The following is a 27,671-nucleotide window of genomic DNA, read 5'->3' as shown; positions in this document are numbered from 1 at the left end:
ATATGCACAAACACACACTCTCTCAATCATTCACTCATTTTTATCCTTTTCCATCTCTCAGATATCATTTGTGGTTTTAATACCTTTTGAGCATTCAAGGAGCAGCAGTAATGTAAAGCATTCAGTGAGAGGCAGAGTGATGCTCTTTGCAGCATCAGGCAGGAAAAATACTGTAGCACAGGCAGTATCATACGTCGTTTCATATATGGTGGACTACATGAACTCTGTAACTGTCTGACTCTCTTCCCTACTGTATCGTCTTAATACTACTTATCGCTATGTCACATTCATTTTAGAGGTAGGAAATTGGAGGCAATTTCTTTACTCTTATAAAGTATTAGGGACAAATAAGAAAAAAGCTGGTTTTCTTTGTAGACTAGAAAGAGGTGGCTACTGAGGGTGCCCTCCTCACCTGTAGGAAAAAGTATTGACATATTTCTACATGTGTTTCTGAATCACATGCTCCCTGGAAAACTGAGTAACATTGACTAGCTTTAAACAAAGAGACAATAAGCTACATCTTTTCAGCTACAAAGCAAGATGTTGTGGCATGACATGTCCCTATGTCAAATGCCTGTTCACCCCCCATGGTTAGTGTCAGAACAGTTCATGAAGAGAAGCTTCTGAAAACTGGAACAGTAGTGGAGCAGTGAACGCTGCTGCAGTCGCTGCCAACTTGGGGTGCTGGCAGTAAAGAGGAAGCAAGGTGCTTAGGTTTAACAGTTCTGACTTGAATTAGCTTGGGAGCTAAACCTGATGTACTATAGGCATGAATTTCAGAAATTACAACCAACTGTACATAAAGCAGAAAAGATTTCAGTGAAGGTAATCAGACTTTTCTTTTGAAACATTAGCTTCATTACTATCTGGGCATACCTAGTTTAGACGATCTGTAAGATGATAGGATGGCAAAAAAACCAACCCAAATTTAGTATGACTTGAGCTTTGATACTGTGTTGATAAATACTCAAGAAAATGCAGTAAATAATCAGAGCTTTATTTACCCTGTAAGGGAAGATAAGTAAAAACTTAAAGCTGGCATTAATTTTTGAGAACTGAGTAATCCCCCAGTAGGTGATCCTTCACTTCTGATTCGGGTAAGATTCTGCCACTTTAACCAAGTTCCTAACTATATTTTTTTTTTCTCCCTTTCCATGGTAGGTTATGTGTTTTGTATGTTACATCGCCTGCCTGAACAACATGACTGCACATTTGACCACATGGGACGTGGGCGTGAGGAAGCCATTATGAAAATGGTGAAACTGGATCGGAAAGTAGGGAGATCTTGCCAACGCATTGGCGAAGGATGTTCCTGAGTGCAAGACTGCAACCAAATGCTGTTCTCTTAGTTCACTAATGTTAGCCTTATTTAGGACAAAGTCAGCCAGACACCTTGTACTAGGCAAGTTTCAGACTACAGCCAATCAGTTTCCTTTCTTTAGTCAACCATCCTGGTACTGTAGTTTAGGGGTTGATGGTGGTTGAAGTTGATTTCTGGCTGGTTACTAAGGTGCCTGCTAGCCACAGTATAAAAATAAAACATGAAGAAATATTATTTTTGAGCATGGCTAGTGGATTTAAACAAAACAAGAAAAATCCAAAGGCTTCTGTTATTGCTGGAGTCACTCTAAAAGCCTTATGCTGGAAACATTCCAGCTGCAGAGTTAAAACAATTAGTTGTACAGAAGCTGGTGTAAAAGTTTGCTATGCACATGGCTTTCAGACAAACTGTTTAATGTGCAGCCTTTCACCTCTTCACTGCTAGTGAATCCTGAGGAGGTGAAATACTACTAAGAGCAGCAACTGCAGCTGCTTAAGCCCAGAAGACCTGACTGGTCACTCGTGCCTTCATCGCGTGTGGCTTTTGAATTAGGCAGTGTCACCAGCATCAGGGATTCTGTTGGGGTAAGAACATCTTTCTGGTTCGTCCCAGGAAGCCAAAAAGAAAGGGGGACAGAGATTCTTATGAAAAAATTTTATATCTATCTTACTATAAAGAACCTATCAGGGTTTGGTTTTGTTTGTTTTTTTTCTTAGTTAAATTATGATCTCACTTTAAAGACAACTCCATCCCAGAGCAGTAAATGGTGCATACTTTTTACATGGCATCCACAGAGATTCTGTGAGTTGTGTGAACAGATTCCACCTACCTTGAGCAGTGCAGCCATTCCCACCAGCCGAAACCTGATTGGCTCTTGTTTGCCTTTTGCTAAGTGCAGGTATCTGATAATTGATCAAATAAGGCTAATTCACAGCACAGTAGCCATGGCTGGATTCTACAGACTGACTTTCTGTAGCTAGACTTATATATTGGGGGGGAAAAAGGACATTTTGTAGCAAACGGAATTTGGTAACAGTATTGGGGAACCAACCCGTAAAACACCCTTGATCAGATTGAGTTTGTGTTCCTCACTTCCAGAGTGTCAATGAGATAATCAAATGGGCTATGTCAGCCCTCTTTCTATGCAGCTGAACACTCTCACGAAAATCTCTGCCCGCATCTATTGCAAAGCAAGTATAGCAAGTGAATGTGAAAAGCATTACATGGAGTAGAATGTTTCAGATGTGTTTAGACCTATGGTTCTGTATTATGGTATGTCATGTTGAGCTGAGCTGAATTGCACCAGTCTTGTCAGTTTGGAAACAAAAAAGCAAACTTAATAATCGGCATGTCTCCTGCTGCACACAGGGTTTACGCAGGTAAAAAGGATTCGTACCGATGTGGCCCAGCTTAATCCTGAGTGAATTTAGCTTCTCAGTCTATTAGTAAGGTATTAACAATCGGGTAAATTTGTAAGAAAACATGAGGGAGGGAAAGATTTTTGTCTCTTCTTCAAATACTGGGCAGATATAAAACATCAGAGGGGTGAAGTAACGTGTCACTTGAAAAACCCCAGCGTTTTGGGAGTAAGTTTGTAGGAATCATCCTCCATTCTACTTGTTACAGGTAACTAACTCCTTATAGGCCAAATTATATTGCTACTTTGGTAGCCAATTAGGAGCATTTAACAAGGAGACAACTAATTTAAAAAAAAGAGAAGAATATCTATGTCTCTTCACACGCACACTCAGCATCTGACTGTATTAGCATTAATTAACCATGAAGGAAGTCAGAAGTGTCCCATCATTATAAAATGCAAGCTATACAAAAGGCAAGCTGGTTTTTTTTATTATTGTTATTGTTCAAGAACTTGAAACCAGCAGCAAAATCTTCTGTAATGTGCTGCATTTTCAGGAACTGGTCCTGGTGAGAGGGACTATCCAAGGGTATTATTTACATTTGCCATGAGGAGTTTAAAAAAACATGGATTTTGGTGGCTGCTGTGATACACACTTTCTTTTCCTACAAAATCCTACCATAGCATTTGATGGGAATTCTGATTGATACACAAGACTTTTCTGCATTAATACTGAAGATGCTATTTTGTTCCTCAATATTCTCTTTAATCTCGTTACAAGTGCACAGATGGTTTCAAGGTGGCTGTTGAGAGAACACTACTTAAAGTTCATGTGAATTATGGACAATGTTCACTTTAAACAAGAAGTTGGGGAGGGGGTTGTTCCTTTGCAGTACCTGTTTCTGTGAAGTTTGTTAAACGTAAAGCAAGCTTAAGTTCTTGTATCTTAAAAGAAGATCTATTTAACCCTTTTGTGTTCTAGATTTACTTACACATGTAGCCTAGAGCTCAGTTTTAGTTTAACATTGTGAAAATATTAAAAGAATCTTGTAACTTTATTCTTTTTCCTCCTGCTAAAAAAAATTAAACCAATCAGATTAAAGTTCGAATTCCTTTCTGCCTATTCCAACAGGTCTTGCCATTTTGCACCATTTCTGTTGTAAGTTCATGTAAGAAATATCAATGGGGAATATAACAATGTTAGGCCAGTAACTTCAAGCTGAATTTACAATTGGTGGAAGGTGGACAATATTTTCTGCCAGTTTGGAAGGGCAGGATAATATTTCTGCTGGGTTCAAGTTTAGTGATTTATTTTGTAAGCAAATCTGGCTAAATCCACTGTAGCCTGAGTATTGGTCAATTTAATTTTGAGGGTAGATACAGTAATCAAATGAACAAGTTGTTCATACTCTTAAGTCAAATGCATACTGTGCACTATATCATTGGCATCAAAGTTTTAAAATGTCTTAAATGTTCTTTCATGCATTTTGACAACTTACTTCTGCACCTAGAGTAGCTATATTCCAAATCATAGTGGGCTGTATTCATAATGAATAAGTAGAGGAATAACTATTGTTTCTTAATCATTTAGATACTAGAAATACAAGGCTAATTAAAAAACAATGGAATGCATTAGAGAGAGAGAGAATATCAAGGTGATTATTTAAATACAGTTTTGAAAATTGTTTGGAATTCAAAGTGTGCCTGATTCATGGGACACCTACACCCATTTTGTCCTCAAATTAATATGGTACTTTCAATTATAAAACTGTGTGCAATTTGTGAACAAGATGGCTATGTTATATAGCAAAGGTAAGTTATGTAAAGCAGCTCTGCCTTTTTATCAAGTTTCAAACCTATAGCTGGGTGCAAGCCAAGGCTTTGACGAAAACTAAGAATTGCATATGAATGTTGCTATGCCAGAACCTGTCCTTAATTGCATGGGTTTCTGTTTTGAAGCAGTTTAGTGTCTTGAATGAGAAGCAATGTTAACTGTAAAATGAGGTACCTGGGAATGTGAACTACTCTTCAGTAGTGCACAGACAACACCCTGGGAAGAGACGTGGTGCAATTTTAGCAGTCCAAAAGTAATATTAACCATTTCATTTACTCCATGGAAGGTGGTATATACATTCAAAACTTGAATTTTGCATTACTTTCTTCTTTTGGACAAGTTGTAATCCCCTGGCCCCTTGAACACAATGTTCTGTTTATATTTAACTTTATACTGATTGTGGTGTTCAGTTCATTCTCAATCATAGCAGTTCTTTCTGTGACTATGCTCCAACTTAGGTATAAGTTTCTAAGGGATGAAAGCACTTTTTTTTTTTAATCTTACCATGACTATTTCAATACAAAGACTTGCTAGGGAAGAAAACTGATTAATAATGGTGTCATAAAAATATAAGTTTTATAATAGATTCCAAGAAATGCATCAGTGGAATAATTGACAGCACCTGTGTTCACAGTTGATGTGTACACAGTTAAGTGCCCAGATAAATGAATTAACATTCTCTTCATTGTAGCGTAGTTACTGAAATTGTCAGTCATCAGTCAGTGGAACAGCAAAGAGATGGTCTAATCAAAGTAATCCCTTAATGTCACAATGAGATTGTAGCCAATTCATGCTGGAAGTAATTTTGTATGCTTCTGGAACTTTTATACCTAGAAAACAAATAGAAACATTTAAGACAACACTACTTAAAATAACTGTATTTATTGGCACCAGCTGTTTATTTCATCACTCAAATACCTGATTAGAATTCTGCACACAGAACAAAAATAACAGAAGCGGTAGTAAACTGTGGTTCAATGCAGAAGCTGATGTGGCAGGAGCTGCTGTATAAGGATACAGTTCTTGTGTAACCAGTTCATAATCTTATGCTTAGCTGAGACTGTGTCTGTACATACTTTGCTGTACAAAGGACCACACTGGCAAAACAGCGCATAAGATTAGACTGTTCAAAAGTATTCACAATGCATATTTTACATGGTGAACTTGTGCAATAGGAGGCTTTATATCTCACTGTCAGCAGCTTTTCCAGGAGAACAAACCTTAATGGTGCCGGGAAGAGCCACTCTTAAATAACAGTTCTCAAAGGCATCAGTGAGAAGGACATTTTTCCTTCTCTTCCTAGTCTTCATTCATTTTTCCTTTTCGTTGAGGTGGTCAGTGTGTACAGCTGGACACTTGAAAGTAGTTCTTCTTGAATGTTGCTGTTCTTGGCTTTTCCGTACTCACCACAGAAAAAAAAGCATCAACTTTGTTCTTGCAAGCCCCTGCACATTAGTTCAAACAGGTTAAAATACAGACATTGGTCTACAGAAGTGATAACCTCCTTGTGTATTTTATTACAGTGATAGGCTATTTCTTCAATTAACTGAAACTTAATGCAGACATGATTTACTTGTTCTGGATGTTAGGCTATGGGTTTCTTGAACTTCAGTTCTGTGATATTATTCACATACACCTTCCCATAAACTCTGCATGCCTCATCTTCCAATCTGAAGTTGAGTCAGGAGGAAAGAAGGCATGAAAGCAGGAGGCAGGATGCAAATTGACAAGCACTTACTGATCACATCCACCTTCCTCTTCAAGTAAAGAGGCGAATTATTACTTGCCAAACAGCACCAACTTCCTTAACTTGGTAATACAGAAAACCGTTTTGCTTTATCTTTGTGAATATACTTGTTTAGAGTTTGTCTGAGTCAATTCTGCAACATATGTTATATGCAAAGAAATGAAACAGGACTGTCAATTAGAAAAAATTTTTGATTATTTAGTAATAACTACATATTTTGCTACAGGACCCTCCTATTTTGCAATTTGCTGCTATTTTCTTTGGAAGAAAAACAAGCAGAACTTTATAAGACTAGCTGTAAACCAATTCAAATTCAATACATACATCTGAAGCATTAGGAAAAGATTACTGAAATTATATATAGCTTTTAAAGATGATGACTGCATCCTCTAACAAAAGGGGTTTGTTCTTCAGATAGTAGCAAGTGTTGATAGCAATCATTTAACCATAAGCAGAATCTCCCTTTCTGCTAGGTTTGTGCAAAGCTAATAATATGCAGTAGGATGCTGTGAGTTAATAACTTGTAGCACAGTGCAGTGACTGTGTAAGTAATGAGAATAAAATTATAGAGACCTACTTCTGTCTGTCGCCTCTCCCTTCACACAAAAGGACAGAATATGGTACCCACTATTTCCTCATTGCGTAGTCCCTTTTCTTTTTTTCTGAGTTGCAAAAGACGCTTTCCTTCCCTCTACTAAGCATGCTCAGGGAGGATGGAAAACCATGCTCTAACCAGAGTTCTAAACACTTCAGGGTTTGGGGGTTTTTAAATAAATAAATAAAATAGTTGAAATTGCTGAAAGCAAAGTGTTGAAGTCAGTCATCTGCTGTATCAGAGATGCAACAGCAGGAGCTCTCTTTAAGCACACTTGAAAATGTTGGTGATTTTTTTCTGCTCTTAAATTGTTCAGGGTCTCCTTGAAGCAAAGTAGCAATCCTTAATGCCATGCCTTTTTTTGTATCTTTTGAAAGGAAGGCCTGCATGATCAGCACTTCTGCATTAGGAAAGCTAAGTGAAAGGTTCGTGGTTAACTCCTGAAATGCTTAGTCTCACCTCTACTTTTCAAAGGAGCAAATAAATGCAAGACACTTAGAGGAGGCAAAAGAGAATCTGAGCCCTCTACTAGATAAGCTAAATTCAGAGTTCATTCTAGCAAGAGTTTGTCTCTGTTTTGTTTTGTTGGGGGTTTTTTTCCTCCTTTCTTCTTCTGCAGTGTTTAAAGTATACTACATTTGCTTTAGATTCCTGAAAGTTTTAGCTAGACCAGTTTCTGGAGATGTCTTTTAACATACTACATTTAGCAGCAGCATAAGGAAGATGATGAGCTCCAAGAATAACTTTAAATTTAAAGGTAACCACTGTTGGCTAGCACAACTGTTCTTGTCTATGCTAGAGCTTGAAAGTGATGTCTAGCTAAAAATGTTTTAACTGATCCACCTGTATCAACTTTGCATGAATACTGCTGCTTTGGATAGTCTGTCACATGCCCAGCAGCCAGAGGTGATGTTACATTTACTCTGTCTGCATGCAGACTCTCTCTGTCATTACCCCTGTGTTTGTATAGATTAAAATCCTAATCAGGTCAGCAGCAGTTAGTTACAAGTTCTGTAGCTCTCTTCAAGTCACACTGCACACACCCATTGTTTTCTCTTTCTGTTTTTGACTATTTTGTCTCAGGTCTTGTAAAAAATAATAGCTCCAAACAGATCTTTCCATACATGGACACATACACACACACATATCTCCTGGGACATCAAATAGCTGAAGCAGAATTACACTGCTGGGCTAAAACCAGCTTTCACTTTCTGCACACCCACATACATACAATCAGTCCTTGTCTGGCTTGGCTTCTTGGCAAGCATATTGTAGCATGTCCCAATAACTCAATTTGCCTGTTTAATAGTAGCTGTAGTTTAATCATTATCAACAACTATAGACTTAGTCCTGGAAGCACCATTATGTTCATTTGCAATTCCATTAAAAATACTCCCCCCCCAACAGCTGAGAAGTTTAAGTGAATGCTAACAGTCAGGTTACTAGTACTTTTCAATAGTGCATCTCATGCTATTCCTAGGGGCATGGAACTCTGTGAAGGCGTAGGTGAAGGGTGCGTGTATGTAGGTGTAGGGTCAGCTAGGTGCTGCTGACCATATTCCATCTGCTACCTTAATAGCAATACTTTGCCTCTGTTTGAGGCAGCAACTCCTGCTGAATTAGTGGGAGCGGTGAAATATGTGCTGTTTGAAACTTCTTGTCAGATACCTCTGTCAGCCTCTGTTATAGCACCCATGCAGGCCTTCATTTCTCTACTCCCTAGCTTCTCTGCTGTAATTTCTGTAGGTTTTCTCCATTATACCTTTTGCAAATTCTCCCTCATCAACTACGACCTCCCAGTTGTCGAGTTCAAAGACAGAGGCTATGTGAAGGCAACATAACAGTAGAGATGATCACGTCTAAAGGTATTGAGGCTTGTATTGCCAGTAGCTGTTTCCATCTGTAATGAAAATGTTAAGTGTAAAATGACTGCTGCTGTTTAGTATATGAAATTCCTAGAATTGTCTTAATACACTGTAGCAAATAACATTAAGGCCAAGTCATACTTCCAGTTTAAACTCCTCCTTCATTGCTCTTAACTTTCCTCTGTGGACTGTCTCAATACAAGGAACCTTAAGGCTAGTTTGATACTACAGCCACTAGAGATACACAAGTAGTATTTAATAGTACCTCTACAGGTACCAAACACCCATCCAGACCAGGAATAAAAAATATTGTCTTTGTTCTGCCTTTAATTATTTGTTTCTGTTGTTAACCCAATGTTGTTATTCTGTGGATAAAATAGAAAGCTATCACTCATTTGCCAAGTAATGCTAAATGTTTATCAATCACACATTGATTTAAAATTAGCAGCATGTGGTTGATACTATGGGCTTGTTTGGTTTCTTTACATCAAGCTTCATGAAGACAATTCTCAACTGTTACAACTACTGAAACAGGCAGCTTTCATTGACATAGAAACCATGGGTGAACTAGACCCAAGTCAAACTTCTTACATAATAAGTCAGAACCAGCTCCTTGCCTTTGCTGTTCTCAGTCTGGATAATAAAGGTAAAGCCAGTTATGCTGCCTCAGCTGCATGCACGTGCAAGTTGTTCACTGGCTTAGTAGCTGCAGTGATGCTCTGCACCATTATTCCCAAGCCCTGAAAGATCTCAGGATTCACAGAACTTGTCATCCACAAGTCCCTGAAGGCAATCAAGTTGTATATTGTACCTGCTCTTTCTAACCACGTTTGTTGTGTGAAACAATAAAATTGTTTATAAAGAGATATACTGTATTAAACAAGACTGCTGATCTGTGATTGAATTGTGCTTTCTGGGGTGGCTTTCTTTTATCAGCCTTTGGCTGATAGCAGAAAGGTAGGGAAGGAAATTCAACAACCTATGGAACTTAAATTGCTTCACAGGAACTGAAACAAGTGTTAAGCCCTATGCAGTTTGCATACATCCAGCAAGGCAGAAAGAATAATGCAGGCTTTAACCATGTGTTTCACACTGGCCCTGATTCAGTCGCTTAACATCAACACAGATCAGTTTCCTTAGCCAACATTCAGCACCTTTCTAAAGACAAGGACGATCAATTATTTTGAGAGCAGTCTGAAGATAAAACATCAGAGCTAAATATCTACCGTAAGGGTTTACACAGTTTTGTGTAAAATGTACTAAAATAGAATTCTAATACCAAAATGTGTTTCAAATGCAACACTACATTTCTGACTTTTCAGAAAGCACCATGGTAGCTAGGATTAGGGCATTAACAGCAGAAAGAACAAAAGGCAATAGGCTTCCCATACCATATAATTCTTCATGGTAAGACAGTCTGACCCTTGCTGTTCTTACTGTTTATGGATTTCTTGGTGTAATTTTCTGTTTGAGAGAGCTTAACTGTGAACTACAGTTTGTGGATACTGTGTAATTCTATTACTAGATAGCTGCTACTCCAAAGATACGAGAAGAATGAAAGCATTAAGACTTAGAATGGCTAATTTTTATCCTTTATTTTAGAGCATATGGCTAAGGGGTTGATCCCCTAAATGTAGAAAAACAGAGAAAACTAAAGTAGTGAATTCTTCCAAGGAACCTGTGTAAACTTCCTGCACAGAATTCATCAGCATGTTAATTCAGAGCTGCCAGGTAAATAGTCTTGCATTAAAAAACGCCAATGATAAAGTGACTTGCTCACTTCAGCCAGAAGCACATTCTTCATGCCATGCTTATATTGCATACAAATTATTCAATCTGCTATCCATGACTACTGGGGCCCTATCTATGCCAGCATAACCAAGACAAATAAAAGTACAAGTGTTACACGCCAGTTATTAACAACAGTCAGCAAAGGTGGCTGAACTTCTAAGGTTTGCAACAGATTAAGGGTTTACATTATGCTGTTCTAACCAGTCTTTTGTATTACCTCTCTGCTGGTATGTAGGCCTTATGGAGAAAGCATAACAACTTCTATATTGGGTGAGGCAGCAAGCAAACTAGAACTTAGTCAAACACCACCCCATCTTCCCCCCCCCAAAAAAAAAAACCAACAACAACAACAAAAAACAAACACCACCAAATAAAAAAAAAAATCTTTCCTTCTCAAGGATACAGAACCTGATCACATTTGGTCACATTCCTCAAGTTGCAACAGGCATAGGGTGCTCACAGGATAGTCTCACACACAGAGGCATTATTTGATCAGAGACAACAGACTGTGCAACCTTCACCTGCAGGCAGTTCAGCAATTTGTTGATGTAATTTGGCAAGAATAGAGAAGTAATACTGGGCTCTAAAGTATCCACTTATCCTGAATTTATTTGAATGTGGTAGCCAGCTCTGATACAGAGTTACAGTCCAAACCCACCCAAGTGCAAAAATCAAGCTTGATTTGTGTAATTGTCCATACTGACTATGCCAAACCAGTAAAAGAAATGTCATCCCCAGTGTGATTGGCATACAAGTTCCTCATCACTCCAAAGTCATAGGCAGTATCAAGAAGTTCAGAGTCACCAGGCCAGGCTGAGACCTGTGCGCCAACCTCTCTGCAGAGAAAAGAATACAAACCCCTGCTACTGTGGAGAGAAGTCACTGTGAGATTTCCTGGACCATCTTTGGTAGACAGGCAGTAGAAAAGGGTAGTGATGTGTAAGAGAATGGCAGTACAGTCTTTGTGCAGTGCTGGAGCTAGTGAGGCATCTCCTGTATTAGCTTCATGATGTGCCCCTCCATCACTTGGCCATCATCTGGCTGTACTCCACAGACCCTCTCCTCCAGCAGCAGGAAAGGACTTAAGACCTCCTCTGCAATAACATCCACCCACTTTCATCAAACAAGTGGCAGATCAACACCATGGCAAATGCTAGATCAAAAGCTCTAGAAAAGAAAGGAAAAGAATAGAACTCCCCATGCCACCTTGGACTGCTGAAGTCTTTCCTCTCCCCATCCCCCAAGTCTTGTTCCAGGTCCTGAACAGTTGACAAGCAAAGACCAGTGAAGGGATACACATGCTCCACACAAGCCTCCTTCCTACATCCCACCAACTCTAGTCCAAAGTTGCAGTGGTGGCTTGGTATTTGATGGTACTGAGAGGCTTGGTGGGGGTGGAGGGGAATGCAAGACTTGGGTGGAATGTCCTCCTGGCAAGAGAAATTGCTTTGCTGGTTTTTAGGATTAGCACTAACCAGCCTCTCTTAGAAGCCAGGCTGAAAGCAGAATCTAGCAGTTCATTTAGGGAACTGACAGTGCCCATTTTATCATCTTGGACACAGAGCTTCCTGCAGGTTAGTTTTAGTTACTGACCCAACCTGCGGGTGCAACAGGAACAGAAACACTAGGTATCTGCCACAGTTTCATCCTCTGTTTGCTCAAGATGAGCCCTGCATCAGTGAGTGCACAATGCCAAGATAAAACATATCTGACTCTGTGCTGAACTAATGCTACTAATGCTTTGGCTCAGTATTTGATTTTCACAAGAAATTAAAAGCAAATAAACATGGAAGATTACTGAAAGGACAGGTCACTACACTAGACTGACTACTTCTTACAAGCCATTTAAGTTTCCTAAGGTTAGCTGGAGTACTATTCTTCTCTTTCTCACACTAAGAGGGTCTTTGATTTTGCTTGCAATGTTGCAAATGTAGCTGTTCCCTCCAGGAGGCATTTGCCCTTTGGGACAGGCATCAAAGCATGCAAACATATTTGTAAAGCACTGAAATACTTGTAAAAAACTGTTACATACAGACTATTAAGAGGCTGTCTGTCAGTATTAATTTCAGAATAACATAAAGAACCTTTTATACCAGAAAAAAAAGCTGCTGGTCTGTAGGAGAAAGGGTCACACTCTTATTTATTTTACTAAGTATAAATAAAGACAGTATGTGGCTCCTGAAGGAGAATGTGAACAAGGTAAACCCAGAAGCTGAAGGTCAGGGTTTAAAGGACTTCCCTTTCATTTAAGTTTTAGCAGCCTTAAAATAGAAGTTCTCCCCCATCTCACATGGCTACCTCTTCCACAGATCAGGTCTTTGGTAGCACTCCAATTTCACATCTATATTTATCTAATGATCAATGGACAAAATTCATTGAACTGCAGCACTTAGCAGCTTAGAAGTAAAGCTTAAAAGTAAGAGATGCATCATAACTATGAAGACTTCTGGTATCTGGCTGAAATGAAACTTGTTCCTAGATAAACTAGCAGCTCCTTCAGTTTGACCATCAAGATCCCTTCCCCTGCCACTGGTATTTAAAGAAAACCTCTCTGGGAATGATGCAGCATCAGAAAAATTGCACAAGATTTCTGTAAATTTCTGGGCTAATAGTGAAAACCAGAAAAACCCAACAAATACTAAGTGCCATGAAAATGAGTTTGCTAGCATCTTGCTGGGCAGCAAAGACTACACACAATGTCACTCTTCAAAAAAGTTTTAATTTGATATTGCTAATAATAATTCTGTAGACAGAAATCAAATGCACAGCATTATGCAACTGTGTTACAACGCTTCAGTACAAGGAATTTTACTTAAGCGCTGTGGGAAATAAAGTGAGCAAAAGAGAAACACTTATTTATAGCAGCAAGAGGATCTGATGCCAGCAGAGAGGTAGCCATCCTAAGGGCACAACAAACAACTGTGTAGGTGCAGTTGCACTGACCATCCTTCCACTCCACGCAGATGCAAAAGTAGTTCTGTACTTCACTGGAGCATCGCTTGGTGTGTATTTCCTGGCTTGCAAAGGCATTGATCAAGCTAGCTTGCAAACCTGGCCAACAGTGTTAGGGCTGTACTTGTCTACAGTAAGTCTGGATGAATTCTTGCCACCAATCTAAATCTGTGGGTCTTGGACAAGTCCAATGCTGAGATCTCCTGACTACAGATTTGCTAATCATACAGTGCTCAACACCTCAGTATCAACACAGTACCACCATGCAACAAGGACAGCAGAAGCAACACTGATCAGACTTCAGTAAAAACTTGTATTATTTCTTATATTTGGCAGAATTGCTATGTTGGCAGCTATACTGTGCCCAACCTTGCCCTATTGAGCCTCATGGTCCACTCTCTGATCTTAGTATAGCTGATGCTTTGGCACAAAGACCATTTCCTGTTGGAAACTGGGCAAGGTCTCTTCTGCTCTAAGATCACCAGGCCACGCTAGCCTGCAGCTCCTGAGCTCTGTCATCACCTTTGCTTTTAACCCTGGACAACCACAATGCTGCACAAAACAAACCCATTTATTTAGCCAAATTACATTAGCTCTGCCTATTACATTGATGCAGCCAAACTGACATTTTTATTGATCCAGGTAGCCTGTTCTATGTCCCCTCTTAATTATTTTCCATTTGTCCAATTAATGTAAAAGGAGAGAAGAAAAATAGGCTGTGACAGGACCCTAAATCAGTGAGAGTATTCATGTGGAACTACTCCCTACCTTTCCTTTCAAATGAGCGCAAAGTACACCAAGAAGCTTCCAATCTCCAAACTAGAATATGTTCTAGTTTATTAGGCTCTAAAATCAGCCCTCCCTTCAAGTAGACAAAAAACCTGAGATGTGCTTGGTAAGGAGTCAACAGAAGAGTTTCAGAGCAAATGCTCCCTTCTTCATCACTCTGTCTTTGTGGAAAGAGTGAGGGACTCTCTCTCTTCTGCTGGAGTTTCCCTGCCCTTGTTGCTGCTCTTCTTTCCCTCTAAAAGGTTTTCCTAACTGAGAAGGATGGCTATTTTTTTCTGAGAGAAGGTGCAAGTACTTCCACAGTATTTCACCTGAGTGCAGCAGCTACAAGATAATCAGGCAGCTCTTCCTCACTGCTACTCTGCTACAGCACACACCACTTGAAATAAGCTGAACAAACCAAGCAGCTGTACCCTTTGCTGCATAAGCCCTCCATCTGGTACCATTTGCATCTGCTAAAAAAAAAAACAAAACAAAAAACCAACAAGAACTCTCCTAGTACAGCTCAACTTATGTCCCCAAAGTCTGCATTACTATGGTACACCCAAGATAATGAATTTCCTTCAGCCAAGTGTAACTAAAAAGGAATTTAGCATGAACAGAAGACCTGGGAACAATGAGCTAGCTAAATTTAATTCAAAGTGTTAAACCTTGATTTTTGTTGTCAGATTAGATGCACAACTTAAAAATAAGACATGAAGAGCTGCAAAGACAATATTCTTCTTCCCTTTACAAAGAAGAAACTAAACAGAAGGCAGCTGCCAATAAGGTAGCATTTGTTTTAGTCACATAAATAACATCTTCCATAACCTCCATTTCTTGATGTCAACAAATGACAGTAATAGAGAAACAGAGATAACAGCAGGTCTCCATGAGCCCAGCCATAACATTGGGTCTCAAGTGATGGACAGTTGAGCACTGTGTGCCAGATGGCCTTAAAACCCATGCAGTGGCTTGGCTCATTCTGAATGGCTTCTCTTTACTGTAGAGTGTAAATGGTATGCATTTACTATGCTGTATGGGATTCAGAGGGAGATGGTTTGTGTAACAGCTCTATTTTTTTGTTTTGTTTTTAAATGAGATGTGTGAACCTGTAATCCAAGTGTTTTTAAAAAGCTCTCCCTTTTTACAGCTTCTTTTCTCAGCTGCCAACATGTTTTATATCTACAAGCTTTAAGAATTTATGACTGTTTGATGTAATAGCTTCAACAGCAATTGTGGGGTTGTTCGATGTTTATACATATATTCAATTAGTTAGCATGGGGATGGCTTTGGTTCCTAATTTGTTCTATTTCTGTCTTCTCCAATACATTTCCACTGAGATGAGAATACCAAAACCAGAGTCAAACTGCACAAGCCAATCAGTGTCAGATGCCGAATCCAGCAGAAGAAACTGTGAGAAGTGCCTTTTGAATAGCAAAAATAGATATTTTTTTTTGTTGTTAATTACAGTTATGCAGCACCCCTCTATTGCTCTTGTCTCCCCACCATTCAAATAGGACATCTGAGATGGCATATTTTGGCTAGGTTCTTTTCTCTCATTTGAAATCATTTCACTGACTTTGTAAAACAGGCACCCAGCAGGTAAAACAATTACCCAGAAGGTCTCCCATTCAAAGGCAAGATAGGTTACAACAGTTAATCTTCAGACCCCACCCTCTGTCTCTCAAGCAATTCTGTCCTTCTAGATGCAGGTGAGAAATCAGTGTAATTAGTACATATTTCTCAGTGGTAGCTAAACTGTCCTACCTTGTATAATGACATTTTTCCTCCTTGTTCCAAGTGCGTAGCAGCATCTAGTCTTCAGCAGTATAAAGGGAAGATCGAGTCAATTAGTGGTGAGAGGAAAAAAAGCAGTTCCTCTTGTATATAAGAAGGGGACAGTAAGCACTGCACAGATTAGGTGGCTCATTACATTCTTTTTCATCTTAGATTTTAAAAGGCAGCAAAAATGCTAAAATGTCATCACAAGTATTTGCTGTGAGTGTCTACAGTCATACCAAAGTCTAAATGCAAGAAAGAGGTATTAGAAATCCCACACGAAGCCTAGGTGTCCAAAAATTCCTGATCAGAGAACTGAAATGCTTCACACAGCATTTAGAATGCCGCAAGCATCAGAGATATGCCCTTTGGAGATGATACGAGGCATCAGTACATCTCATTATCCTTTACAGTAGTAAAATCCAAATGTTCACTCCACTATTGAAATTTTACTGCTAGACCTAGCCTCATTTGCAAAGGGCCCAACCACAAAAAATGTGTTCTTACAGAAAGAAAACCCAGACTACAAAGAGCCCTTTCCTTCTGCTGAGTTTCCTACACTGAAGTAAACAAAGCCCAACCTTTTTTCACACAGAAAAATCATCGAATGCATGGATTAAACACAGATTAATCACTATCCCTCTGTGCACACTGGCAACACTACACATTTTTTTGGTGTGAAAACACCCAATCATGTTCAAATGAGATTGCTGTCTCCATCCAGAATAGGACTGCAAGTGATTGAGTTACCATGGTGTACAGTGAATTACAGCTTGTCCATTGAGCAACAGTAGCCAAGGCCATGTACACCCTTAACCCGTTGCAAATGCAAAGTAAAACCACTTCCACCTGGTTTAAGCTAAAGTCTTGTACTAAGTTACCATTTATCACCAGTGCTTCAGTAACATTTCACAAGCATTCTCCTCTTGCAAACATAGTCCGTCACACACAGTACCTCAAACATTTGTTATCATATGAATGTAGAGTTAGGGAGGCAGCACTTAAGTTGTTTTGGAAATTTGAACAGGCCATGCAGAATAACACTTTCAGTGCCTTGGGAAGTTTTCAACTGCAGTATAAACCAGATGCAATTTTCATGTCATGCATGAATGATGGCACTTCCAGAAGGACAACATCCCCTGTTATCACACCAAAGTGTTCTCTACCCTTGAAGACAGAGAAATGCCAGCTCCTCCATCAAAACACAACACTCCTTGCAGCACAAGATTTTCCCTTAGCCTTCTCCCACCTAAGAGCTAACCAAGCTTGAACCTCCATTACCTCACAGAAGTTAGCAGAATCACAGCCTATGGCAGTCTGCCAGCATGCCAAATAAAATACTGTTCTGATCTGTGCAGTCAGAGTGTCTTTTTTCCAGCTTTGGTTGATTGCCTTTGAGCTGGATCTTCAGCTCCAGTGCATCTTCAAAGAGACCAACAGCTGCAAGATATTGCACTGATTGCTACAACTCACTACCACTAAAATAGCTGTGAAATCTCAATGCATCAGAATGAGACACAGATATTATAACCAAACAGGGAGATGTGAACTGGAATGGACAAACAAGAAACACGCAAAAGGAATACAGCAATCACTAATGTTAATGGACAGTCACCCACAGTGTCAGCCCTCTTTTCTTTCACCTGTGCAAGTCCCAGCCAAATCCAATAGCTTTCTGTAAGGTCCCTAGTCAGGATAACTAACCAACAGCCAGTGTTTCTAAGTCAGCCTTACTTGTTACATTCAAGGCACAGCCCCATGTTTATATTGTGTCCATTATCCTTGAGTTGGAAGACATCTCCCTAGACCGCAAAGTCTCTGGGATTCTAGATTAAAGCCAGGGATAACATGGCAGAGCACAAGGAACACGGACTTCACAAGAGGAATTTCTCAAGCACAGCCATTTTATACGATACATGCAGAGAATCACAGACCAGGATTCGCAAGCCCCAGCTCTGACACAGCAGCCATCTAAGCCCACTGACGATGCTGAGGAAGAGCACTAAAAGCTAGACCTGCACAAAGATTTCAGCAGGTATGTATTTTGCCCAACTCCTAGGCTGCAGCCACTGAGGCAGGGCTCAGCAGCAAGGTTCACCAGCAGTAATTGTGTGGAAGAGCAAAGGGGCCCACACCAACAAACTTGAGCTGACAAGCTGTAACTGGCACTGTGGGAGTGCCATGGCAGCAGCCACAACTACAGTCATGGCACAAAGGAAGCCTAACATACTGTGGGAGTCCTGGGTGCTGTGGCGGATGGGACAAGCAGTGTGACACGTACCTAAGAGACACCTAGAATCCAAGAGTCTGGTTGGCAGAAGCAGTGTGAGGGCTCTGAGGCTTTTCTTGTGTTTTGTTTTTAACACAGGTGCTTATAGTCTACAGACAGTTGTACTTTCATGGTGCAGGTTTCTGCACATCTGTACTCTCCCATCAGGGATGACCTGGGTCTGTCTACACTGCTGAAAGGAGCTAGACAGTAGAGGCAATCTATTCAAAGAGCATATTGCTGTCTAGATTTGGATGATGAACCAAATTCTGCTTCAGCTTTACCAAGAACAGCCAGGTGACCAGAAAGCAAATGAGAAAAACAGAGGTTGGGTCACAGGGTGAAACTAGAGAAGGAGGGGTGTAGTCCAACAGAAGCTGCACACAGGAATCGCAAACACTCTCCTCTTCCAGGTGTTTTCTGTGTTGAAGAGCTGGGAGCAGAGGTGCAATCTCTGCCCTTTATAAGAGCTAGGCATAAGCATGTGCACCTCACAAGTGGGAGAGGAGATCTCAGAGTAAACTGAGTAACTGCTGTAGATTCTCCTCAGACTCTGCACCTTGAGAGAACCAATCTGGAAAGTATAACCCCAGTTAGCTCTGCAGTAGAGGAGCTGTAAAATGAGAGAAGTTCCACTTACCAGCTTAGCAAGTAAAAAACTAATGCAGAGCATGGATGGCTCAGATGCACCTTGCCCCCACCCTAACTGTCAGTGTAGGGGTGCCCTGAGCTAAGCACTCTCCCAACTATCCCAGGTGTTAACTGCCACTGAGCTAGGGGGAAATACCAGAAGCAAGTTCTTCCTTTCCCCAAAAGCAGTGCCCCACTTACTAGACTATACAAAGAATGCAAGTGACATGCCAGAAGACTTCCAAGAATCACTGCACAGCCTAAACATGCCAGACATTGCTTCCTAAAATTGCTTTTGCAGTTGTTGAATCATCAGAACAGCTCTCTTCATACCTGCTGAGTTTAATTGGTTTGACTACAGGTGACCAGGCTGTATACAGTATTCTACATACGGTAGCACAGTCTTAGTAATTCCCTTTTTTCTGCTGAAAATTCCTCACTAAGCATGTCTGGAAACAGGAATACAAAATTGAGATCATCACAGGGTGCAGGTACAGCAAGCTCTGGCATAACACCCACTATCAATATTCAGTTCGTTGACAGCTGTGTTAGGGCAAGGGGCTGGCCACTCTGTTTCCCTCTTCCTCAGCCCACTGGTTCCATTTGCATTACTACCACACATAAGGCAACGGTCTTTACTCCTTCACAGTTCAGTTACCTCAACTCTACAAATTTTTCTCATAATATTGAGGCAAACTTAATCAGTCATCAAGCCAAGTGTGGCTCAGGCATACCCTTCCTGTGCTGCCCTTTAGACACGGAGGTAGTCACACAGTAAAATCCAAAAAGCCATTGAAAAAAATTCTTCAGGTCTCATCTTCACTGCACTGCCCACAAGATACATGACAATGGTTGGTTGGCCAGACCGTGGTGTTCCAACACTGGTCACTTCCCAAGCTGCAACTTTTTTTTTCCCCTTCTACTGTTATCCTGTCTTCCTCTGGCCTCTTGTATCTCTCTCCTATTTTTCTATAATTGTTCAAAGGTCTTTGGGACAGGGCTTAACTTTTCATTATATACACAGTAGAGTCTTGAGTCTGATTTGAGCTCTTAGATGCAATGATACAAATTAATAATAATAGCTGCAGAACAGCGGTAATACTCTCCAGTTGTGATGGGCAGGCTAGAAAGATTACTTGACGTTTATAAAGCTCTTTGAGACTCTTGGATGAAAGTCAAGCTAGTGATGCACAGGATTTATTATTCTATTCAGCACTTCAGTATCCAAGGCTAGCATCTATTCTAGTTGAAAAAGATTTTTTACTGTATTGTAAAATGGAAACAAAATGAAATCTATACAGTGCATGGTGCTTTATATATAAGGCACAGGCAGCACAGAAACAGAATTCCATTATTGAAATGGATGTTGCTGAAGCTGTTACACACAGTAGGTAGAAGACCAGATTCAGTGACCTCTTACTCCATTTAATCAAAACTGTTAGTATGTAGTTTTCCAAAGGCCAAAGAAAATTTCTGGGGTTGGGGTGGTGGTTTTTTTTTCTTTATCAGATATTTCATCAATTTGTAATAAACCTTTGTAATTGCTTATCATGTGAATCTCAAGCAGACTTGATCAGCAATGAAATGAAAACAAAATGGATGTATGTTTAACAAACAAAACCACAGTTCTTCTGTAATACTCTCTGCATTTAACCTCCAGACCATAACCATTCAAAGAGGCTACACTCCCTCTTCCTCATCACAAGTTTCTGCTCCTTTCACAGCATCCCCCACTGCTCTATTTAGATACAGGTCCCTAGTAAGTTCTCCCCTCCTCCAGTTCTGTGCTTGCTGAGCACAGAGGGTAGATGATGCTGTTTTAATGGTGCTAGTTATGTTATATGTCGTCTTGCTGTTTCTAGGAATAGACATGCTCAGACATCAATTAACATCTAATTGTGGGAATTAATCTTGTTCCTCTGCCTCAGACACCACAGAGATCAAACCAAGCCCATTTGCAGCTCTATTTTTAATTTAGTGGAATTACAGTTTTTCCATCCAGTGAAAAATAATTAAGTGACATGCTGTCCAGAGAATATACAGTTCAGGGATCAGGATGTTTATGAAGAAATGAGACAAGCAGGAAGAGAGCATAACTGTTTGTGCCAAAGCAAAAACATCATTGTTACTGCAAGTCTTTCCTCTCTTCATGCCCTCTCACCAGTATTTCTCTTCACACCTTCCTGTCTGAGCGATCCTCACAGAGACAGTGAGGATTATGAGTGGCTGGGGAAGGAGCTGAATTTACCACTCTAGTGCACAATCCCTAATTCTCAGGGTCAGACTCTGCACAGGGGCAAAACAAACATGGAAAGAAGATAAAACAAGGAAGAGAAGGGAAAGGATTTTAAACCAACAACAACGAAAAACCAAGCAAAACGTTTTTGCATCACACCCTTAAAGCAGTCACCCATCTTCTTTATTACCTGCTGAAGAAAGAAATTGCAGGCCACAGACAAGGCTTTGTACTGTATTTTGCAAGTCTTCGTACTGAATGAAGCCAAGCAGTTTTCAGCAGACAGCTCCCAATCTTAAGATAGCGCCTCAATTTCCTATGTACATGAGCAAGGAAGACTTGAGCTTGGCAGGTGAAGTTAAGGTGGAAACAGGGTGGATTATTCATCAAGAAAAAAAAATAATCCTATATGGTAAAAGCAAACCTGAGACAGATACCAATCAGAAAATTATCTGAGCCTGACCCTCTAAAAGGGCTGTGGGAGATAACTCAGTCATGAGACTACACTCTGGGATTGGGTCACACCACCTTATATTAAACCTAAAGCAGCTGAAACAAGCATTAGGTCCACTTACAATACAAAGGAGTGACCTATATTTCTTACTGTATGGAAAAGGACTTTGATGGCTCCTCCAGTTTTAGGAAGAACTGAACCACTCCTTCCTCATTTCTAGGTTAAATTGGCAAAGTCCTAGGTTAAATTCCAAGATCAATTGGCATGACCTTTAGCTTCACCCATTTTTATCGCTTGGGTCAGTCCAATTATTCTCTTGGCTCCTCAGCACCAGTGGCTAGGTCAGAGTTAACCTCACCTAAGGCCATCTCCCCTCCTTTTTCTGTCATTTGCCAAATACAGCATGCCTAGTAATGAATACTACTGAACCCCGCCTTTTACTTCCTCCTGCTAAAGGAGTATGTGGAACATTCCCACTTCAATGCCTTTATAACAGCTCAAACTCCCTCCAGAAATGCAGCTTAAGGAAAAGGTGCATGTGTAAAGCTTTCTGGCACCTTTATTGTAGGTCACTGCCTGTGTGAAGAGCCCATCTGAAACGGATGAACATCAGCCAGCCCTGCACCCACTGAAATTTCAGAATTTACCAAGAAAAAAAAAAAAAAAAGGTGGTGGAGGAGCACCACCATTCCATCTGCTCTCATAGGCTTTCAAATCCCACTTTTTTACTTTTAAAAAAAGGAATGTTTCCCAGACCTTTGGCAACCAGACCCATCTTTCCCACATTGCATTGTAGTCCTAAATGTGACAAGTGTCATTGGAGATTTGCCACATGTGACAGTCTGACAAATTCAAATGTCTCAAACATCCGCTAAAAGAGCTTTGGTGGACAAAACGACCTCTGTAAAAATGCTGGAGTTTTGTGAACAGGACAATGTGGACAGAGGAGAGGGCCCCACGGAGGGTGGGAACGCACTTCTCCAAGGCCCCAATTCCTTATCTTAAGTGACCAGGAAAAGGAACACAATTTATGCCTTCCTGGAGGAAGAAGGCCCCATGGAAGTTGGGACTGTGCTTCTATCTTAAGTGGTCATGCCAGCAGGAAAAGAGTGGCAACTCCACAACGAACCCCCGCCCAAAGCTCACTGACCGATTCCAGTGAAGCCCAGGTGTGGGAACTGCGCATGTTGAGATCATCAACTAACACACTATAAAAGAGGAGAGAACAAATCCTCAGGGCGCGCCCTCCAGAACTGGATCTCTACGCTGGCTGGACCAACGCTGGACCCAGGACTGGTGAAACCCTTCTCTTCTTTCTTTCTCCTTTCTCTCATTCTCTCTCTCTTTTCCTTCTCTCTTTTCCACAGTCTCTACACCTCATCCTTTTAAACATAAACCGTTGGCCAAGTCTGAGACTAGGAGTGGATCTAGCCGCCCCTGAGCTCCTCTTTGAGAAGGAGTCCAGAAAGCAAGGGGGTCTGCTCTGAACCTCGTGACTCAACAGGAGGGCTCTCCTTCTGATACATTTCATGTTCCTTTTTCCATTTCATTTTTTCTATACTTCCCTCCTCTTCTCAAACAGCGGCTTAATGACATGTTGCAAGGTTCATATTAACAAGTTCATGTGTACCTGGACAAAGTTAGCCAGGTCGAATAAATGTTGATTGTTGTTTGAACTCCCCTGGTGTCGTTTTACCTTAATTCTGACAAAGGAAATCCACGAACCTGAGTCGCTCCAACTTTGGGACGCGACACCACATCACACCTGATTCAAGAAACTTCTGGTTCCTGTAGAAGGGGAAGATGCTCAAAAACAAGACTCGGTTTGGTGACTTTCCTAGGAACAGGTCAAATTTACACATGCTTGTGTATGAGTAAAAGGCAGAGACAGGCTGTTTGTAGCAATTTGCATAAGAAGGCAAGAAAGCCAAACCCATTTATTCAATGCACATCATTAGTTACTTAATTTACATTCCTACCGAGCAGCAATAAATATCCTTCTGCTGCTTCCCATTCCCCTCCCTCTCAGCCTTTCCCTTAGGAGCTCAGCTGGTGGCAAGGAAGGATTGCGAGAGGAGGGAAACAGAGAACCTAATTCCATAAACCAATTCCCAGCTCTCAAAAATACTGATACGTAATTCTGCCAATACCTGTCAACCTTGACTTACAACCTCTGTCCCCCCTGCAGTCCTTACTCATTGCTGACAGTAGAGCCCCACACTACTAACACCACATCTCAAGAACAATTTGACTTGCTTGCTACTTCTACTACCTTATTCCTGGAGTTTTCCCCTGTCACTCCTAATTGCATCCCCCCAAACCAGTCCTCACCAACAATGCATACCATTACAATCCAGTACTTTTCTGAAGCAAAAGAAAGTAATGTGATAAGTGAGAGAGCTGAAAGAATCCATTCCATACTGTTTCATCCTATCCTATAGTAAACATACTTTCTTTAGGAGACTGACATTACAATAAAACAGGAACATAAGGAAAAGTGAACCCTTCCCAGCACAAAGGTCTTAATTCTGTGTCCAGGTGAAACCCCCACAAAACACATAAAGCAAAGACCATTCTAACTGGATGGCAATTACCTCATTTGCAAATTATGCAGGATTTTCTGGTGAGAAAAAGCACTTGCTATCACCTTGGAAATATATCCTATAGCACAGAGAAAAAAAAAGAAAATACAAAATTAAAATTCTCAGATAAAGTCAGTAACCTTAATGTAAACTCTAAGCACAGAAACAGTACTTTAAAAAGTAAGCCATGCACAAACAAAAACATTCTCACATTCAGAGATCTCCTTCCTTTCTTCACAGACCTCAAAGGCACAGGCAGTAACACCCTCATCCAGAAGCAATCAGCTTCCTTCTTCAGAGTAACAGATACACACCTGAACTCAATCGTAACAAAGTTACAGTTAAAGTGGTGCAAACAAGAGAAAAGAATTCAAATTGCTAAACAGAACAGTGGTTTGGGGAAAGTGCCACAGACATTGAAGTAATGCTGAAACACACCAGCACTTTACACAGTATTTGTAAATAACAGTCAAGATTTTACTGAGTAGGAGAAAAGGGTGTTTAGATGAAAGACTGCAGTATCCCATTTCTGACTTAAGTTGCAAAGCAAACCAAAACGTGACTTACATTCCTACCTCAGTTTCCCATTTATATAATGATGATACTAATATTCAGACACTTTTAAAAAATATTTTACTTTGTTTGACAAATGCAACATTAAGTTTATTCATGCTAGTCACTTCTATCATACTCATTAGCTCTACTTGAAGACATCACAGCTTTATTAGACACAAAACCGCTTCATAAATTTCAATTACCTACTACAAATCATTATTACTATTATTTTATTAACTCTAGTGTAATTGCCTGTTATGCATACAATTACAAAATTAATATATGTAAATCCCACTTTAGAAGTTCTTTCTGTACCTTTTATCTGCATACCTAGCACATGTGTGTGCTTACATATTTTTTTCATTATCTTTAAATCTCCATCCTGAAATGTTCACTGTTTTTTCACTGTGTTTCAGCTTACACATACTGGCATGATTTAGACATTAAAATACGGGGGTTTTTTTGTAATGTAGCTTACTCCTAAAGCAGCTATTTGTGTCACTGAAGAAAAAAAAAATCTTCTTACCCTTTAGATGCATGCAGAAATATTTGTATTTACAGGAAGTCCTGAAAATGAGGATTACATCATTATTTCTTTATTTTTTTTTAATGAAGAAAACAAAGACAGCCAGCTAGTTGGGTCTTAGGCATAATTAACATATCAAGATCCCCAATTACTAATCATCAGCTTTCACTCAGCTGTTGCCTATTAATAGCAATGGTCTGCTTTTATAGAACACCTGAGGACTTAAAACATGCACCTGAAAGAAGGTAGATTCTGTTTTGAGCATTACTCCAAGGACCATTTTTAATTAGTAAAATAACTATGTGTTCCCTGAGGCAGGGATCAGAACCCTGGACTCCCAGGTGATTGAAGTACTTCACGTGGCAACCGAATATCCTTTTCCCATGTGTTATTTTCTGCATGATGACACAGCTTCAATAACACAGGTAACAAGTACTCTGCCTGTCTCCCAGTAAGTTACAGGCTTAGAGTAATTCTGGGAGTACAGAGATGCAACTTTGAAAGTTGTGAGGTTGCAAAGAAAACAAGCAATTTCTGCACAATTTCTCTGTCAAGGTGTTATATACCAAGGTGACACCTCCATCTCTTCTCCTACAATGAGGATACTTTAAGGAAAAAAATAAAAGCTCTCTTCTCTTTGTAGGCATCTCTGCTCTGTAAAGAACTCCAGGCAATATCCCAAGTGTTTCCAAAAGAAACTTGAGGGAGAGAGAGAATGGATGATGAATACTTCCACTCAGAATTTCCTACTGCTTAGCTCTGTCCTGTGTTCAAAACATCGTTCTGGAATTCATTTTAATATACCTAGCTTTTCCTATACCTCATCTGAGGTGTGCAAGTGGGATTTGTTACAGGTTTCAGATTCAAATCCAGGGACAGGTGATTAAAAAAATAAAGCCTTCTGGCATTTCAAGTGCCATACTTCATTGTGCTGAACTGAGTTTGGTATCTAGCTCTTAGAAACTGATGTAATGGAGCTGTACTTACTTCCTCAAAATTAACAAGCATCTGAAGGTAAGCACAGCAAGTGGTTTAAAAAAAAAATGGGGTGTGTGTGCAAAACTAAATTGATGCAAAGCAGAAAACACCTGTAATGTTAGAATAAAAGAAGAGATTTCAGGTAAGACTATAGTAGTTTTACCTACATGAGGGTGAGCAGGTCTTGTACAGACCCATATTCTTCCCTGGATCATGGCACAAAGAAATGAATACCACCTCAGGAGCCATGACACATGGCAGCCCCCAAGAATTAGATGGGAAATTATGAAACCATGATTGGAAAAGCAAGGAAAACAACAGATAAAAACTGAACGAATCACAGGGCATCTCTTGTAAATAAACATAACGACGATGGAATTACTGTCAAATCAAATTACACAAATTACAGATTGTAAACTGTAGCTCCAAAGCAGCCTGACTGATTACTCAAAACGAAACGAGAAGCAGGAGGATACCTCCAGCATATTAAGCAGCGCCTCACCCGACAGCTGCGGCTCCAGCCGCGCGGCCAGGCCCAGGGGCGAGCTGGGGATGAACCACCTCGGAGGCAACTTTATTTACAGCGTGACTCTAACAGTGTGTTACGCGCTACTTGTAGGTCTTGTTTCTCCCCAGCGTGCTGCAGTCCTTGGCTATGGGTGCGATTACCCGGCGGGGAAAGCATTGACAGGGACGGCGCGTTAAGCAACGGGCATAGGCCACGGCAGCGACAGCGACCGGTTGCGGTACGCCTGCCTGCTACAGCCGTGGTGGAGCTGCTTAGGCTAAAAGAAAAAAAACAGAGAGAAAGCCGCTCGTTTAGCCAAGAGCTAAAACAAGGCAGAAAGCAGCCCCGGCGCCACCTCCTCAGCCCGGCGGCCCCGCCTTACCTCAGCCGCGGGGCCGGCGGTCTCCGGCTCCCTCTGCCGGGGCCGCACCAGCGGCGGGGCGGCTGAAATCGCCGCCGCCGTCCCCGGCTCCGCAGCTGCAGCCCTCTCGGCGGGCGGCCCCTCCACCCCCCGCAGCCCCGTCACGGGCGCGGCTCGAGCCCTTGGGGCGACCGTTACACGGCCGTTGGGGCTGCCCCGAGCAGCGGCCGCGGGCCTGTGGTTGGCCGAGGGGGAGAGAGGGGCGGGGCCGGGGAGCCCCTCTGAGGGGACAGCGGTCTTAGGGCGCCTGCCGGGGGAGGTGGAAACGATCGGGTTGCGGCCGCTGGAGGAGGTGCGGGCCCCGGAGCCGTGGGCAGGGGTGGGGGGGGGGTGAGGTGGACGGTTTTGGAAAAGCTGCGGGGGGGGTGAGGTGGACGGTTTTGGAAAAGCTGCGGGAGAGGGGACGGACCCCTCCTTCGCAGCCCAGAAGAGGGAGCGCTGCTCCGGGCGGGGCCGGGGCACGGCCTGAGGGAGGGTCAGCGCTGTCCGGGAGCGGGGCT

The 27,671-nt window shown here is 41.1% G+C and overlaps 1 protein-coding gene and 1 long non-coding RNA gene across 3 annotated transcripts in view; one reads left to right on the top strand and one right to left on the bottom strand.

The window, feature by feature from the left end:
• Positions 1–9,623, top strand: part of ZFAND3 (zinc finger AN1-type containing 3) — a 150,405-nt gene extending 140,782 nt beyond the window's left edge. For both annotated transcript variants that reach the window (XM_075042941.1, XM_075042942.1), the window contains one exon: positions 1,162–9,623. In XM_075042941.1, coding sequence (XP_074899042.1) covers positions 1,162–1,316 — 155 coding nt within the window. In that variant the 3' untranslated portion in view covers positions 1,317–9,623. The remainder of the gene's footprint in view (positions 1–1,161) is intronic.
• On the bottom strand, positions 5,822–27,297 carry LOC142038017 (uncharacterized). The gene is made up of 5 exons (XR_012652501.1): positions 27,133–27,297; positions 25,265–25,305; positions 24,395–24,497; positions 24,196–24,262; positions 5,822–5,957 (listed from the first exon to the last, which is right to left on the bottom strand). It is a non-coding gene; the product is annotated as an uncharacterized LOC142038017 (long non-coding RNA).
• Between the last annotated feature and the right edge of the window lie 374 nt (positions 27,298–27,671).

The sequence above is a fragment of the Buteo buteo genome, chromosome 12 (genome assembly GCF_964188355.1).
Source record: "Buteo buteo chromosome 12, bButBut1.hap1.1, whole genome shotgun sequence".
In the NCBI taxonomy this organism is placed as follows: domain Eukaryota; kingdom Metazoa; phylum Chordata; class Aves; order Accipitriformes; family Accipitridae; genus Buteo; species Buteo buteo.
The sequence above is the reverse complement of the archived record's forward strand: the minus strand, read 5'-3'. Positions and strand labels throughout refer to the sequence as shown.